The sequence below is a fragment of the Megascapheus bottae genome, chromosome 29, assembly GCF_031878675.1.
Source record: "Megascapheus bottae isolate mThoBot1 chromosome 29, mThoBot2.hap1, whole genome shotgun sequence".
Classification (NCBI taxonomy): domain Eukaryota; kingdom Metazoa; phylum Chordata; class Mammalia; order Rodentia; family Geomyidae; genus Megascapheus; species Megascapheus bottae.
The window spans coordinates 9495552-9508813 of NC_143537.1; the positions used below are offsets into that span (position 1 = coordinate 9495552).

The window sequence follows — 13262 nt, forward strand, 5'->3', positions numbered from 1 at the left end:
GCGTGGGCGTGGCCTGTCCGCCGCTGAGTGGGACTTAATATCCGGGCCAGCGCGGCGGGGTCTGAGATCTTCTTCAGCTCTGATTGACAGCCCGGCGGCGGCCATGGCTGCGGAGCGGCGTGCCAAGGCCGACACTCTGTCACTGCGACGGCGGCTCCTCAGGTACCGAGCGCGGCGGAGTGGCGCGTGGGGACGCGCGGAGGAGCTCGAGCCTTGCCAGCTCCGCTTGGGCCCAGGCCGGGCGCGGGGCGCTCGGGTCCCACGCGGCGGCCACCGTCCTCCACCCCTTCTCGTGGGGAATGACCTTTGCCCCCGGCCCCCTGGAACGACCGCGCGCCCACTGGCGGCCCTTGAGTGCGACCCGGGCTGGAGGGTGACGCGGGGACAGGCGGAAAGTTCAGACCGGGGGGGTTTCCTAGGCAACGGCCGCCCGTGAGCCGGGCCCGCGCCCCGGGCCGGACGCTCGGGCCTGGCTTCCCCGCGGGCGGGCGGGCGGGCGCCGCTGGGCCGCGCAGCTGCTGGCAAGCCGGGGCGGGCTTTTCCCGTGGTGTGGGGAGGCTGGCAGCAAGGGGAGCAGCGTCTTTCCCTCCAACTTTTGTCCTTTTCAGGGGAAGGAGGCCCTGGATGGATGGGTGCTGCCACGACTGGGGCAGGGGGCGTTTCCATCTTGCTGACAACTCCTTTGCTTGTCACCACAGCTCTTCCTGCAGACTGTTTTTCCCTGAGGATCCTGTCAAGATAGTCCGAGGCCAAGGACAGTACCTGTATGACGAACAAGGAGCAGAATACATCGATTGCATCAACAATGTGGCTCATGGTCAGTATCATTCCTCGGGCTGGCAGGGTTTTTTTGCCTTGACAGAAGAGGCCTCATTTGCGAGTATGGCCCCCAAGGTGATAGAGAAGTGCAGAGTTGCACAGAGCCGTTATCTTACACGCAGAGGCGTCATCTGAGGTTACCACCAGGAAGGAGGCAGATCTCCGTGTGTGCTTCTGATCCCTTTGGGGACACTATGACCCAGGAGTGTCACGGCCCATTGCATTTGTTCTGGCAGACCTGCAGCCTTACTGACCATTTCAGATGACGAAGGAAGCTGAAATGGAAATTCAGTCCTCTACAACTGTCTGTGCTGAAAGGGAGGCGCTGATCGAGCCGGCACATTGGAAGTGATTAAAATGGAGGTTAAAAGCCAGGGTTGTAGGGACAGCCTGCTTGGGTTCACATCCCTGCCCACTGCTGACTGTAATTTAGAGCAAGCAACTTCATTTTCCATACTTGTTTGCTCATTTGTTCATAAACAGTGCACCTAACTACCCACCTTCAGGAGCAAGGAATTAAGTGTATTAATTAGTGTAACCTGGTTTGAATGTGTCTGGTATTTGGCGAGTTCTCCACACATGTTCTCAGTTACCATTATCCTTGGCTTCTTGGTAATGAGATGACCTCCAAGCATACTTAAACCCATTGATGGTTACCCCTAGCCCCGCCATGGTCTAGCAGAAGAGCATAAAAAGCTTCTTTAAAGGTCTGGATTGAGGGGCTGGGAGTTTGGCCTAGTGGTAGAGTGCTTGCCTAGCGTGCATGAAGACCCGGGTTCAATTTCTCAGTACCACATACATACAAAAAAGCCAGAGCTGAGATCCAAGAATGGCAGTTCAAAGTCATCCCAGCTGGTAATCCAAGCTACATAAAAGGCCGAGATTTTGGTTCAAAGCCAGTGTGGGCAGGAAAGTCTTACCTCCAATTAACTACCAAAAAAAAAAGGTTACCTGGAGCCTAGAGAATCTTTGTTACTCTGGAATCTCAGGAACTTTCTAGATCTTTTCTTTCTAGAACCATTGTTCTCCCCTCCCTCTGTCTTCAACTCTCCTCTTTACACCTCTCCCTTCTGAATTGCATCTCCCTCTATGGGGTCTGCCTGTTGGGCCTGAGGGAGGCCTGCTGGGATTGGCTAAGTGGAGTGGGCCATGTGGCCCTTTTGCAGTGGGGCACTGCCACCCTGTCGTGGTTCAAGCCGCACACAACCAGAACCAGGTGCTCAACACCAACAGCCGCTACCTGCATGACAACATCGTGGATTTTGCACAGAGGCTGTCGGAGACCCTGCCGGAGAAGCTCTGTGTGTTTTATTTCCTGAATTCTGGGTAAGTAAACTGCCTCCCTGATGAGAGAGCCGGGGCCTGGAGAAGATGGTCACCCACGTGGGTACAGCGCAGGAAAACCAAACGAGTGCAGCCTTGGGCCAGAGGCTTGCGGCTACCCAGCTACATATGCTGATGCTTTTTCAGTCGGATCTGGTTTCCTTCTGTTGGAGAAGAATGTCATTGCCTGTCTTGCAGGATCACTGTAGGGGCTTTATGAGGTGATGTGTTTCTATAATTGTGCCTCTGGATAGAGCCCAAAGCCCCTGCTGTCAGGTTTCTCTTTAAGATATAGAAACATCGGAGCCGGGAGTTTGGCCTAGTGTAGAGTCAGGACCTGGGAATGTGGCTTAGTGGGAAGAGTGCTTGCTTAACATACATGAGGCCCTGGGTTTGATTCCTCAGGACCACATAAACAGAAAAAGTCAGAAGTGGTGCTGTGGCTCAAATGGTAGAGTGCTAGCCTTGAGCAAAAGAAGCTCAAGGACAGTGTCTAGGCCCTAAGTTCAAGTCCTAGGACTGGCAAAAAAAAAGCAATTCTGCAAAGAAATTTAACATTACTCAGAGGGGTAATTTTCTGGGGAAGAATACAGGATACAAAGAGGTCTAAAACAGAGGGACCTTATTTGTCCTGGGAGATAGGGATTACTGGGAAGAAAGTAGGGGAGGTAGAAGGAAGGCGCTTCTGCATGCATTGGAGATGTTTTGGTTAGCACTGGTTATCACAGAAGCATGTGCCCAGGCCCAGTGCTCCAAAGGGCAAGGTGCCCTGCACGCTGCAGCAGTCAGAGGAGGGAGCGGTTGCCTTATTCAAGAGAGAAAACAGTTTTTCTCCTAAGAGTACTGAGAAGCTAGCGAAGAGAGTTTTAGTCAAGATAGGCAGTAGCAGATACAGAAAATAGGAAAAGAGTGGATATCGGGGCTACCTAGAAGGTAGCGGTAGCTCATGTGAGCAGGTGCAGTGGATGGCAGAATCAAGCAGATGATCATGGTGTGCCAGAGAACATTCCAGCAAACGGTAGGTAGTGGCCTTTGGATTATGGTAAGGATTGTGGTCCGTATTGCCGTTTATCTAATGCATCCAGCAGTTCCTTGAGTAGAAGTAGAATTTACTATCCTTTACTGGTAAGGAAGCAACAGTCCAAGGAAAGGTGCTGGCTGGGAGATGTGGGGGCCTGAACTGGAAGCTCCTGGGAAGAGCAGGAAGCTAAGCCATGGGGTCTGTGCTTCCTCAACACAGGAAAATTCCAGAGATTCCAGTGGGGCTTCCCGCCCTACTAATACACTCTCCTCCCCTGTACTGGGCTTTGAAGTCAAGTTCACTTGGCTTTGCACGCATGGCTGGCCCTCTGCTGCTTAAGTGATGCCTTCTGCCTGGCTTTGTAGCACTGGGGCTGTACACCAGCTGTGGTGACTCCCAGAAGTGAAGTTTCAGTCTTTACTGCCTGGGTAAGCTTCAAGCTGTGGTCCTCCAGGTCTCAGCCTCCAAAGTAGCTGGGATTATGGGCCTAGGCCACTGGCACCAGCCTCTGGTGGCTTTATATAAAAGTGGCATGTATGGCAGACTTGCCATTCTCTCTGGTGTGCTTTTGTCCTCCTCTTGCTTCCAGGGTGCCTGCTCTCCTGGTGTCTCACTTTAGGCCAGCCACTCCTCTGCCAGGCAGGTCCTAGGCCCTTTTTAAGAGCCTAAGCTTCTCCCTTTGGGAGCTCATCCACTTCCTTGGAATTGTCTATCATCCGTGTGCTGGGAACTGGATAATTTTCATCATGGACCCACGTCCTCCACACTCAGGGTCCTGAATGCCCACTTAGCATGTGACAAACAGCGCCAGTGTGGCATGTCTATACAGAGTTGCCTTCTGCTGAAACTGAAAGAACTTCAGTTTCGAGCCCATCTCTACTACCTAGTGAGCCCCTGCCTTAAAATAAGTCTCAGCTTTTGACCAGATCCTATGTTTACACTTAGATGAACACTGTTTGGTCTTTTATGACTCATCAGAGTGTAAGTTAGGGATGGGGGAGGGGAAATAAGATGATTTTCAAATGAAGAAGCAGAGGCGGTCCTGAGAACGTTCTTGCTGGTACAGAGGCTCCTCCAGCCTGCAGGGTTTCTCTGGCAAAGCCCCCTGGGTGAAGTTTCATGATGGCTTTTTCTGTTGTAGGTCAGAAGCCAACGACTTGGCCTTGCGATTGGCCCGCCAGTACACAGGACACCATGACGTGGTAGTGTTAGACCAGTAAGTGCAGCTCTCAGCTCTGCACTGCCCAGAGCCTGGGCCCACAGACTTGCTGGGAATCCCAGAGATTCTAGCCAGGAATATGAGTGCCATGGGCCACTGGGAGCAGCGTGACACACAGGACTTGGCCCCAGACACCACCTCAGAGGCTGTCATCAACCACTGTTCCGGGCAGGGAGCACTATGTAATGACAGATATTCACACTGCAGCTGCTGCTCCTAGCGCAAGGCCCCCGCCCAGGCTTAGAGCAGTAGCTTGTGCCTTGGAGATTCATTATAGCCCCGGGGAAGTCGATTCAACAGGATGCTTAGGGAGGCCAGTGGACCACCCACCCCCACCTCCTGGCCATGGGGATTGAACTCAGGGCACGGGTGCCATCCCTAAGCTGCTTCACTCAAGGGCTAGCTGAGATCTGAGGATCAGAATAGAATTCAGAGCCGTCCCAGGCACTAAAGTCCATGAGACTCATCTCCAGTTAACCACCAGGAAAATAGAAGTGGCACTGTGGCTCTAGGGGTAGGACCGTAGCCTTGAGCTGAAGAGCTCAAGCCTGGGCCCAGAGTTCAAGTACCACAACCACCAAAAAAATCTCAAGACTTTCCTGCCCAAGCTGGCTTTGAACTGTGGTCCTCATATCTCGGCCTTCTGATTAGCCACCAGCACCCGGTTCAGTGGGATATCTAACAGGAAGTCTTATACTCCAGGCCTGAGGCCTTACACAACCCAAGGGCTGACTCCTGGCCTGTACTGTCATGGAAGGTGGGTAGACTGGGCTCTGGCTCAGGTGTACAAGCCAGGTAGCCCTGAGCCCTGCCTTCCTCCCCACAGTGCTTATCACGGCCACCTGAGCTCCCTAATCGACATCAGCCCCTACAAGTTCCGAGATCTGGACGGCCAGAAGGAGTGGGTCCATGTGGTATGTACCGCCCACATAAGCATCAGGTTGGTGCCAGGCCCCAGGCGGGGATGACATGGTAGCGTCCTTCTCTCAGGCACCTCTTCCAGATACCTACCGAGGACCCTACCGAGAGGACCACCCTAACCCAGCGGAGGCCTACGCCACGGAGGTGAAGCATGTGATCTCCCGAGCTCGGGAGAAGGGCCGGCAGGTAAGCACACCCATATCTGGCCATACCAGTGAACAGGGTCAAGGTTCAATCAAGCCAGCCTGAAACAAGAGTGGTGGGACAGATAATGGTAGAGAGAAACACATGGGGCTTGGCAGGCTAAGTCGGAAGAACCAGACCAGGAAAGCTGGTCCCTTGGATTCTGATGTTCAGCAGCAGTATCTGTGGAACCAGTGAAGAATGGCACCTGCCAGGGCAGGGCACCACTTCCCCAGACCCCTGCCTATCCTGCAGCCCCGACGTAGGCTCAGGAACAGATCCAAGGCAGAACACATCCAGGCAGTCACTGCTCCATCCAGCAAGAATGTCAGAGACTCTGGGGTTAAGGTGTCCCCCAGAGGCCCTGGGAGAGAGACAGAAGGGGTATCAGGCTGAATGGCTTTTGCTGGAGGCCATAGCAGAGGGGCAGGTCTATAGCCAGGTGAAGCTGTAGGTTGAGAGATGACGATGGAACTCAAGGCTGTGTGCCTGGCTGAGTAGATGAGGGATGGATAAAGAATCTGAACATTTCTGTCCTCAGCAAGAGGTATGACAGACATGTGGTGGCCTGGAGGGGAAAAGTGTGCCTGGGGATGGTGTCCAGGGGGGTAAGAGTCACAACCCTTCAGGCCCAATGGGGAGCCAAAAGGAGGGGCCTCTGCTTAGAGGTAGCCCTGGGTGGCACAGACAGAGCCCACAAGCTCTTGGTGGCACTTCTGACTCTGGTTTGTTCCCAGATTGCAGCCTTCTTCGCTGAGTCTCTGCCCAGTGTCGGCGGGCAAATCGTCCCTCCTGCTGGCTACTTCCCCCAAGTGGCAGAGTGAGTTGGCGTCCTGGGTTTGCCGCAGGGAGGACACGGTATAACTGAGCTTCCCAAACACTATTTCAAATTCCAACCAGTCTGGTCTGCTTGTCAGAACTTTTTGAAACGCCTTTACAATAATGTCCCAGGGGCTGGGAGTTTGGCCTGGTGGTAGAGTGCTTGCCTAGCATACAGGAAGACCAGAGGACCAGGGTTTGATTTCTCAGTACCACATACATAGAAAAAGCCAAAGTGTTGCTGTGGCTCAAGTGGTAGAGTGCTAGGCTTGAGAAATCCCAAGGACAGAGCTCAGGCCCTGAGTTCAAGCCCCAGGACTGGCAAAAAAAAATAAGTGTCCCAAAAAAGACCAGCTATTTGTCATTTCCCTCCCCGCGCTCCCCCCCCCCGCCCCGCCCCGCCCCAGCCCTGTCCAGTTCAACAGCTGGTAGGGCCAGGATTCAGAGCCCCAGACTCTCCTGGCTCTGGTGTAATCCCCTAGCAACAGTTCTCTGTCCACCACAGGCACGTCCGCAGGGCTGGAGGGGTCTTTGTCGCAGACGAGATCCAGGTTGGCTTTGGCCGAGTGGGAAAGCACTTCTGGGCCTTCCAGCTGCAGGGGGAAGACTTTGTCCCTGACATTGTCACCATGGGCAAGTCCATTGGCAACGGCCACCCTGTTGCGTGTGTGGCCACCACCCAAGCTGTGGCTAGGGCATTCGAAGCCACCGGTGTGGAATACTTCAACACGGTAAGTGCAGGCTCCAGGGCAAGGGAGGGTCATGGCTCTGCTAGGTGCCATGCTCAGCTGGTCCTAAGTCACTGAAGACCAAGGGCCAGCTCAAGCAAAGGAAGCCACATCCAGGTCAGAGGGTTTTGTTAGAGTAGCCTTAAAAATGATTGTCCGGGGGCAGGGAGTTTGGCCTAGTGGTAGTGCTTGCCTAGCATGCAGGAAGACCCAGGTTCGATTCCTCGGTGCCACATACATAGAAAAGGCTAGGGTTATAGGCATGAGCCACTGAGCCCCAGCCAACATTACCTTTTTTCCTACCGAACTTTTTTTTAATGCCAACAGATCTGCTAGGATTATGCCTTCAATTCTTTGCAATTGTTTTCATCTTTCTCCTTAGCCCAGATGTTTTATTTCTTCTGCCTTCCATATAGCTGAGTTTTATTGCACATCTTACATTTGTTTACCTTCTCCTAGGAGTTTTCTGGCCCTGCTCTGTTACTCAGCTGTCTGCTCTTGTCTTTTCCCCATCTATTTCAACTAGTGAACATTCCATGCTTCTAGCTCACATCACCAACATGGCTGCCTGTGGGACTACCTTCTTCCTTTATTGCTCCCAATAAAGGTAACCATTCACCTGCCTTCTTCTTAAGCCTGTTAGAAACTCCACACTGTCAACATAGCAATGTTTTAGGAAACAGGCTGAGCCCTGAGCATGTACAGGCAAGTACTCTTCCAGTGAACTGTTCTTCCAGCCCTACTCTCCACTTTGGAACTACAGGCTACAGCATCTATAAAAACCACAAATCGAGAATCTAAAATGCTCTGAAACCTAGATTTTTGTTTTGTTTAAAAAAAATTTTTTTTTCTGGATCATGGGCTTGAACTTTGGGCCTGGGCACTGTCCCCGAGCTCTTCAGCTCAAGGCTACCACCCTACCCCTTGGCCACAGCCCCACTTCCCATTTTTTAGTGATTAATTGAAGATAAGAATCTCATGCTCTTTAGTGCCTGGGCTGGCTTTGAACCATGATCCTCAGATCTCAGCCTCTCCTGAGTACTGGGGGTGGGGCTCAAATGTTAAATAGGACTGAGGATGTGTGCTAAGATGGACAATACCAAATGTTGTGGTTGTAAAGCAGCCAGAATGTCATATACTAACAGAAACACCACTTTAGAAGTGTTACAAAGTCAGTTATCACACAACCTTACCTGAGATGAAAATACCGAATTTACAAATGGCTGTATATATTCATAGGTTTATTCACAGTAACCAAAAAGCAAAATAACTTGAGTCCATTAACAGACGAATAAAACAAAAAGATGAATGTTCACACAATGGAATATTATGCAAACAGTGGACAAACTGGTATTTTAACAGCATGGATAAATTTCTCTAACCTGTTAAGCAGAAGAAACCAGTCAGAAAAGGGCTCCTACTCTATGGCCTCTATAGGAAAGGCAAAGCTGCAGTGAGAAAGCAGGCAGGGGGCTACCTGGGGCAGTGAGGAGGGCGAGATTATCTGGAAGCTTCACTGTGGAGGAAGCCGCACCAATCTACATTTGCCATATAGTAAACTTTATATTTCATGTAGCTTGAAGGGGAGGGAAGAGAACTTCACGTTTTTCCTGGTCCTATATAAAAGGTAGTCAGGGTGCCACCCGTGCTGGGTGATGCCAGATGTCAAGTTGTGGGCACTATCACTTAACAATGTTCAGAAATGCCGTAAGGCCAGATGTGCCCCCAGGTACATAGCTTGGGTTTGTACCCTTAACTGACAGAGCTGTGAACATGTAGCACTGCCAGTGATTTCTGTGGGATGAGCTCTGGTGTTGTGGCTTTGTTGTGTGGGGACCCATCCTGTGCTGTGGGCATGGGCCGACCTTTCCTTCCCTGGGCAGTCACACAGCACCTGGGGAGGACGGGCAGCCCAGGGTACTCCGGGGCACTTGTAATGTGTGATGATCCACTGTGCTGAGCGTCTGACATACTGTTTTTCCTCAGTTTGGTGGCAGCCCTGTATCTTGCGCTGTGGGCCTTGCAGTCCTAGATGTTTTGGAACAGCAGCAGCTCCAGGCTCATGCCACCCACGTAGGCAGCTTCCTGATGGAGCTGCTCAGACAGCAAAAAGCCAAACATCCCATCATCGGGGATATCAGGTAAGGCTCTGGGGGCAACACCTGCCAGGACCCAGTACTTTTTCTTCTGGGGCTTGAACTGTCAGGCTTGCTAGGCAAATAATATTCTATCAGAGCCAGCCCTCTATATCACTCTTTAAGAGGAACTGAAAGGTTCTAGTGGCTCAGTCAATCCTGTAATCCTTGCTACTCAGGAGACTGAGGTCTATGTTGACAGAACCCAAGCAGGAAAGTCTATAAGCTGGAAGTGGACCTGTGGCTCAAATCAGAGTACTAGCCAAGTTCAAGTCCCAAAACTGGCACTTGCACAAATTAGACGTTGAGACAGCCCTAGCCAGATGACCATGGCCCCTCTCCTCTACCCACACAGGGAGAACCTCTTCGGAAATACTCTTAGTAATAACTGATTTCATGCACTCCATTCTGTTCCCTTCTGTCCAGGGAACAGAAGCCAATGTGGCTTCCAAGAGGGCAGGTGGCTTGCTGAGAGAACAAGGGTTGTAGTCCCTTCATTATTGTCCTGAGATATCCTTTATCTTCCAGAGGCATTGGGCTCTTCGTGGGTGTGGATCTAGTCAGAGATGAAGTCACGAGGACACCAGCAACTGAAGAGGCTGAATACCTGGTATCCAGGTACTTTCTTTCCTTTCCAATCTGGGGCAGTGAGCGCAGGAGCACCTCTCCAGCACACCGGGCCTGAGGTTGTGTACCCAGTGACTGGTAACCCCTAAACCAGGGTTCTTCTGCTGAGAACCCCAAACAGCCTAGCTCTCAAGTAGTTCTGTATGTAGTTTCAGACCAAAAGCTAGAAACATACATGGCTTTCCCAGAGGTACACTCGAGGGCTGTGGCAACAAGATGAAGGTTCTGTTCTCCACTCCCTGCCCTTGCTCATGCACACACGGTATATGGCACTAATGCCCACTCCCACGTGGGTTTTAATCCCTATCCTCAGTGGCCTGCTAGCCCTGTCAGAGAAGATCCCGGTGGACCTTGGGATCCTGAATAGTCGGGTGGTTCAAAGCCAGATCCCAGGCTGACTCTGCCTCACACACTGGGCACACTGGAGCATGCTAGTGGCTCACCTGCATCACCCACTGGGGAGGGAGGAGCTAGATTAGTTTGATTCCCAAGTCCAAACCTTTAGCCTGGGAGTATGGCTTAATGCTGGCTTAGCAAACTATTAGTAGTTGAATTTAACCGCAGTTCTGCCAAAAAAAAGTCCAAACCTTAGTTCATTCTGGCAGGCAGCACCTCAAAGGACGGGACAGGCCCCATCCCATGCCCCATTATGGTGCTTAATTGCACTGCTGGGAGCCTGGTGTGAGCTTTGTTTTGCACTTGAACATGCTGGCTGTACTTGTTACAATCTAGTGACATGGGTGGCCATTCTTATGTAGACCAGCAGCTCTGGGGTAGGAGGTAAGACCCACAGGGCAAGAGCAGGCTCAGTGTCAGGCCATCAAGGAGGGACCGAAGGGTGAGCAGTATACTTTCAGCATGGCAGCTAGAGCCCTGGGCACAAGACCACCTCAAGGCTGATCTTGGAGCCCTGTCCTTACAGGCTGAAGGAACACTACATCTTACTGAGCACTGATGGTCCTGGGAGGAATGTCCTGAAGTTTAAGCCCCCCATGTGCTTTAGCCTGGAGAATGCACGAAAAGTGGTGACAAAGATGGATACCATTCTGACAGGTGAGCTCGGAACTTGAATACTACTGGCCATGTACCTAGTGAGCCCAGGTGTCCCCTGGATGGTGGAGTTCAGGTGCCATTACGTATGCTTCATCTGATATTCCAAACTAGTGACATACATCCTCATATGTTCTAGAGTAAGATTCCAAAAGGTGACTGCAATAAAATTCTCCCTGCATTGCCAATATCTAGGAAAGGCAAGCTCAGCCCATGGCCCATCCGTCTTCCCACTCACCTATATCTACCTAAAATGAGTGAAGTAGCGACACTCAAATGGGCAGTCATTCTCTCATTGTAGGATCAGAGAAAACAGAAATCTCCCATCTCTAGGCTGCCTCATTGGTGACTTTTAAAGCCCAGGGTTCTGGTTGTTCAGAGCCTTGGGGAGCGAGAGCTGACTTCCTTCCATAGACCCTTTCAGGATCCCTGGACACAACTAGGGCCCAGGGCTTTTAGAAAATTGTCAGACCAGTTATCTATATGGTCAATGATGAGATATGGAAGAACTGTAATACCAACTGCTACCATTCTCTTTGGGACAGTGAAGGCAGCTGAAAAAAGTGACCCAGGGTAAAATGCTTACCATCTTTCAGATATGGAAGAGAACATGAGAAGTTGTAAGACTCTGAGGCTCTAGCAAGCCAGCACAATCAAGCTTTCTCTCCAGGTGAGTGCCCTTGCTTCTATGGTTTTGCACCGTTTAAAAGCTCAATTCCTTCAAATCCAGCTACCTTGGCTCGGGCCTATACTAGCACTAACAGTCAGTGGTAGAGCATCAGCTCTGAGAGAGGAAACTCACTGCCCAGGTCCCACCCAAGTTTTTAAGCCCCAGGGCTGGAAAAAAGAAAGTTATCCTAGAGTGCCATCCACACTCACCTCCAACACTTAGCCAGCCACTGGTAAATGGCTGTTCTTCACTCCTGCCACGCTATACTATAGAAAACAACTGTTTGTTCTCATCCCATAGTGTCTGAAAACAGCAGTTCCCACACTCACCCAGGCTTAGTAAGGGTTTTTAAATTTTATTTCAAAAGCTTGGATAGCTTCAATATCCAGGTTGTGGCAAAATCAGGACATGTGTAAAATACCTTACAATACATTAGATTCCCAAAAGGTACCAAAAAGTACAGTAAAATTAACACTTCCATTACAGGAAATGTATGACACAAATAATATAAAATTAAAAGGTGACACTGGTTTCCTAAAATGCAGTTTACTCTTTACAACCAGGGTCCACAGGTCCAGGCTGCAGAGCAGCCAAAGGAAGCAGACCCTCAAATCTGGTTCTGGGTAACCTGGTAATAAAAGCCCCTAATGCCGCTCTGGCCTGAGACACCACACGCTGCCTAAAAACAACTAGAGCTCTGGAAATAGTAAACAGGAGAGTGATTCCAAGGGGGGAATTTTAAATAAGATGCACATGGGACAGGCCATAGAAAGTTTGCCAAGTTAAATTTGGTACATAATTGTGTTCACTCCGTATCCAAACAAAGCGTGTGCGGGCGTCAGTTGGCCGCTCCTGCCGCTGCCTCAGTATGGCTTGTAGTTATTCTGATGGCCACCGCGTCGCTGGCTCTTCCCGTAATTTGTACTACCCTGACCTAGGGACAAGAACAATGTAGCAGCGACTACTTACTGAGCATTTACCCTGTGCCAGGTGCTTGACACACTTCCTCATAGGATCCTCAACGACCCTGTACAGTAGGGCTCACTGGTCCCAGAGCTGGAGCTCCATCCAGGAACTCCAGTGCCCGACTGAGCCAGGCCTGTCTGATTCCAAAGCCCCTGCTGCCAGCGGCCCCTGCACTGTCTGACCTGCCTCCCCTGGGGGGAGTTAATGGGGGCATCCCTCTCCTACTTACTGTAGTCGTAGCCGGGGCCGTAGCCGTAATAGCCATAGGGCGAGTAGTCGTAGCCGCCATAGCTGGGCCCGTAGCTACCAGCGTAGCCTTGCTGGTAGCCGTAGCCCTGGTTCCAGTAGTTGCCGTAGCCCTGATTCCAACTCTGACTCTGACCTGTGGGGGGGAGCAGGGCACAGGGGCCCATGGACCATTTAGCACACGCAGGAGCTAGGATGGAGGAAATCCTGCCCTTTGGGTGGCGAGGTTATTATGGCAACTCAGGCACAAGCCAAGGGGCTACAGTTCTGGTGTAGAGGGCCGTCAGCCCAGCCCTTTACCTACCTGAGACCCAATCTGGAGGCCAAAATGCTAGCTTTACTTGGACTACAGGTGGCTTACTCAAAATCACCCCACCCTTCCTGGCAGCTTGGCCTTGAAAAAGATGCAGTTCAGGCTTTGGAGTCAGAGGGGCCTGGGATGGAAGGAGGTAAGCGCCTGGCACAGCTCTACCTTCTGCCCATGGACAGCCACAGAGCCAAAGCACACAACCCCCATGCCCCCTTCACCCCAGTG

At 51.5% G+C, this 13262-nt stretch overlaps 2 protein-coding genes across 5 annotated transcripts in view; one reads left to right on the forward strand and one right to left on the reverse strand.

Annotated features, from left to right (window-relative positions):
- Phykpl (5-phosphohydroxy-L-lysine phospho-lyase) overlaps positions 1-13262 on the forward strand; it is a 14259-nt gene continuing 997 nt past the window's right edge. Inside the window, exons 1-12 of one of the 2 annotated variants that reach the window (XM_090320945.1) lie at positions 1-162; positions 699-817; positions 1986-2145; positions 4305-4379; positions 5209-5296; positions 5373-5489; positions 6224-6306; positions 6811-7036; positions 9020-9174; positions 9697-9786; positions 10718-10848; positions 11442-11515. In XM_090320945.1, coding sequence (XP_090177071.1) covers positions 104-162; positions 699-817; positions 1986-2145; positions 4305-4379; positions 5209-5296; positions 5373-5489; positions 6224-6306; positions 6811-7036; positions 9020-9174; positions 9697-9786; positions 10718-10848; positions 11442-11485 — 1347 coding nt within the window. In that variant the 5' untranslated portion in view covers positions 1-103 and the 3' untranslated portion in view covers positions 11486-11515. Of the gene's footprint in view, positions 163-561; positions 818-1985; positions 2146-4304; positions 4380-5208; positions 5297-5372; positions 5490-6223; positions 6307-6810; positions 7037-9019; positions 9175-9696; positions 9787-10717; positions 10849-11441; positions 11516-13262 lie in introns of those variants that run through there. The other variant, XM_090320944.1, reaches the window with a different exon arrangement.
- Positions 11848-13262, reverse strand: part of Hnrnpab (heterogeneous nuclear ribonucleoprotein A/B) — a 16205-nt gene continuing 14790 nt past the window's right edge. For 2 of the 3 annotated variants that reach the window (XM_090320965.1, XM_090320964.1), the window contains exons 7-8: positions 12711-12863; positions 11848-12449 (exon numbers count right to left, since the gene is read on the reverse strand). In XM_090320965.1, coding sequence (XP_090177091.1) covers positions 12379-12449; positions 12711-12863 — 224 coding nt within the window. In that variant the 3' untranslated portion in view covers positions 11848-12378. The remainder of the gene's footprint in view (positions 12450-12710; positions 12864-13262) is intronic. The other variant, XM_090320967.1, reaches the window with a different exon arrangement.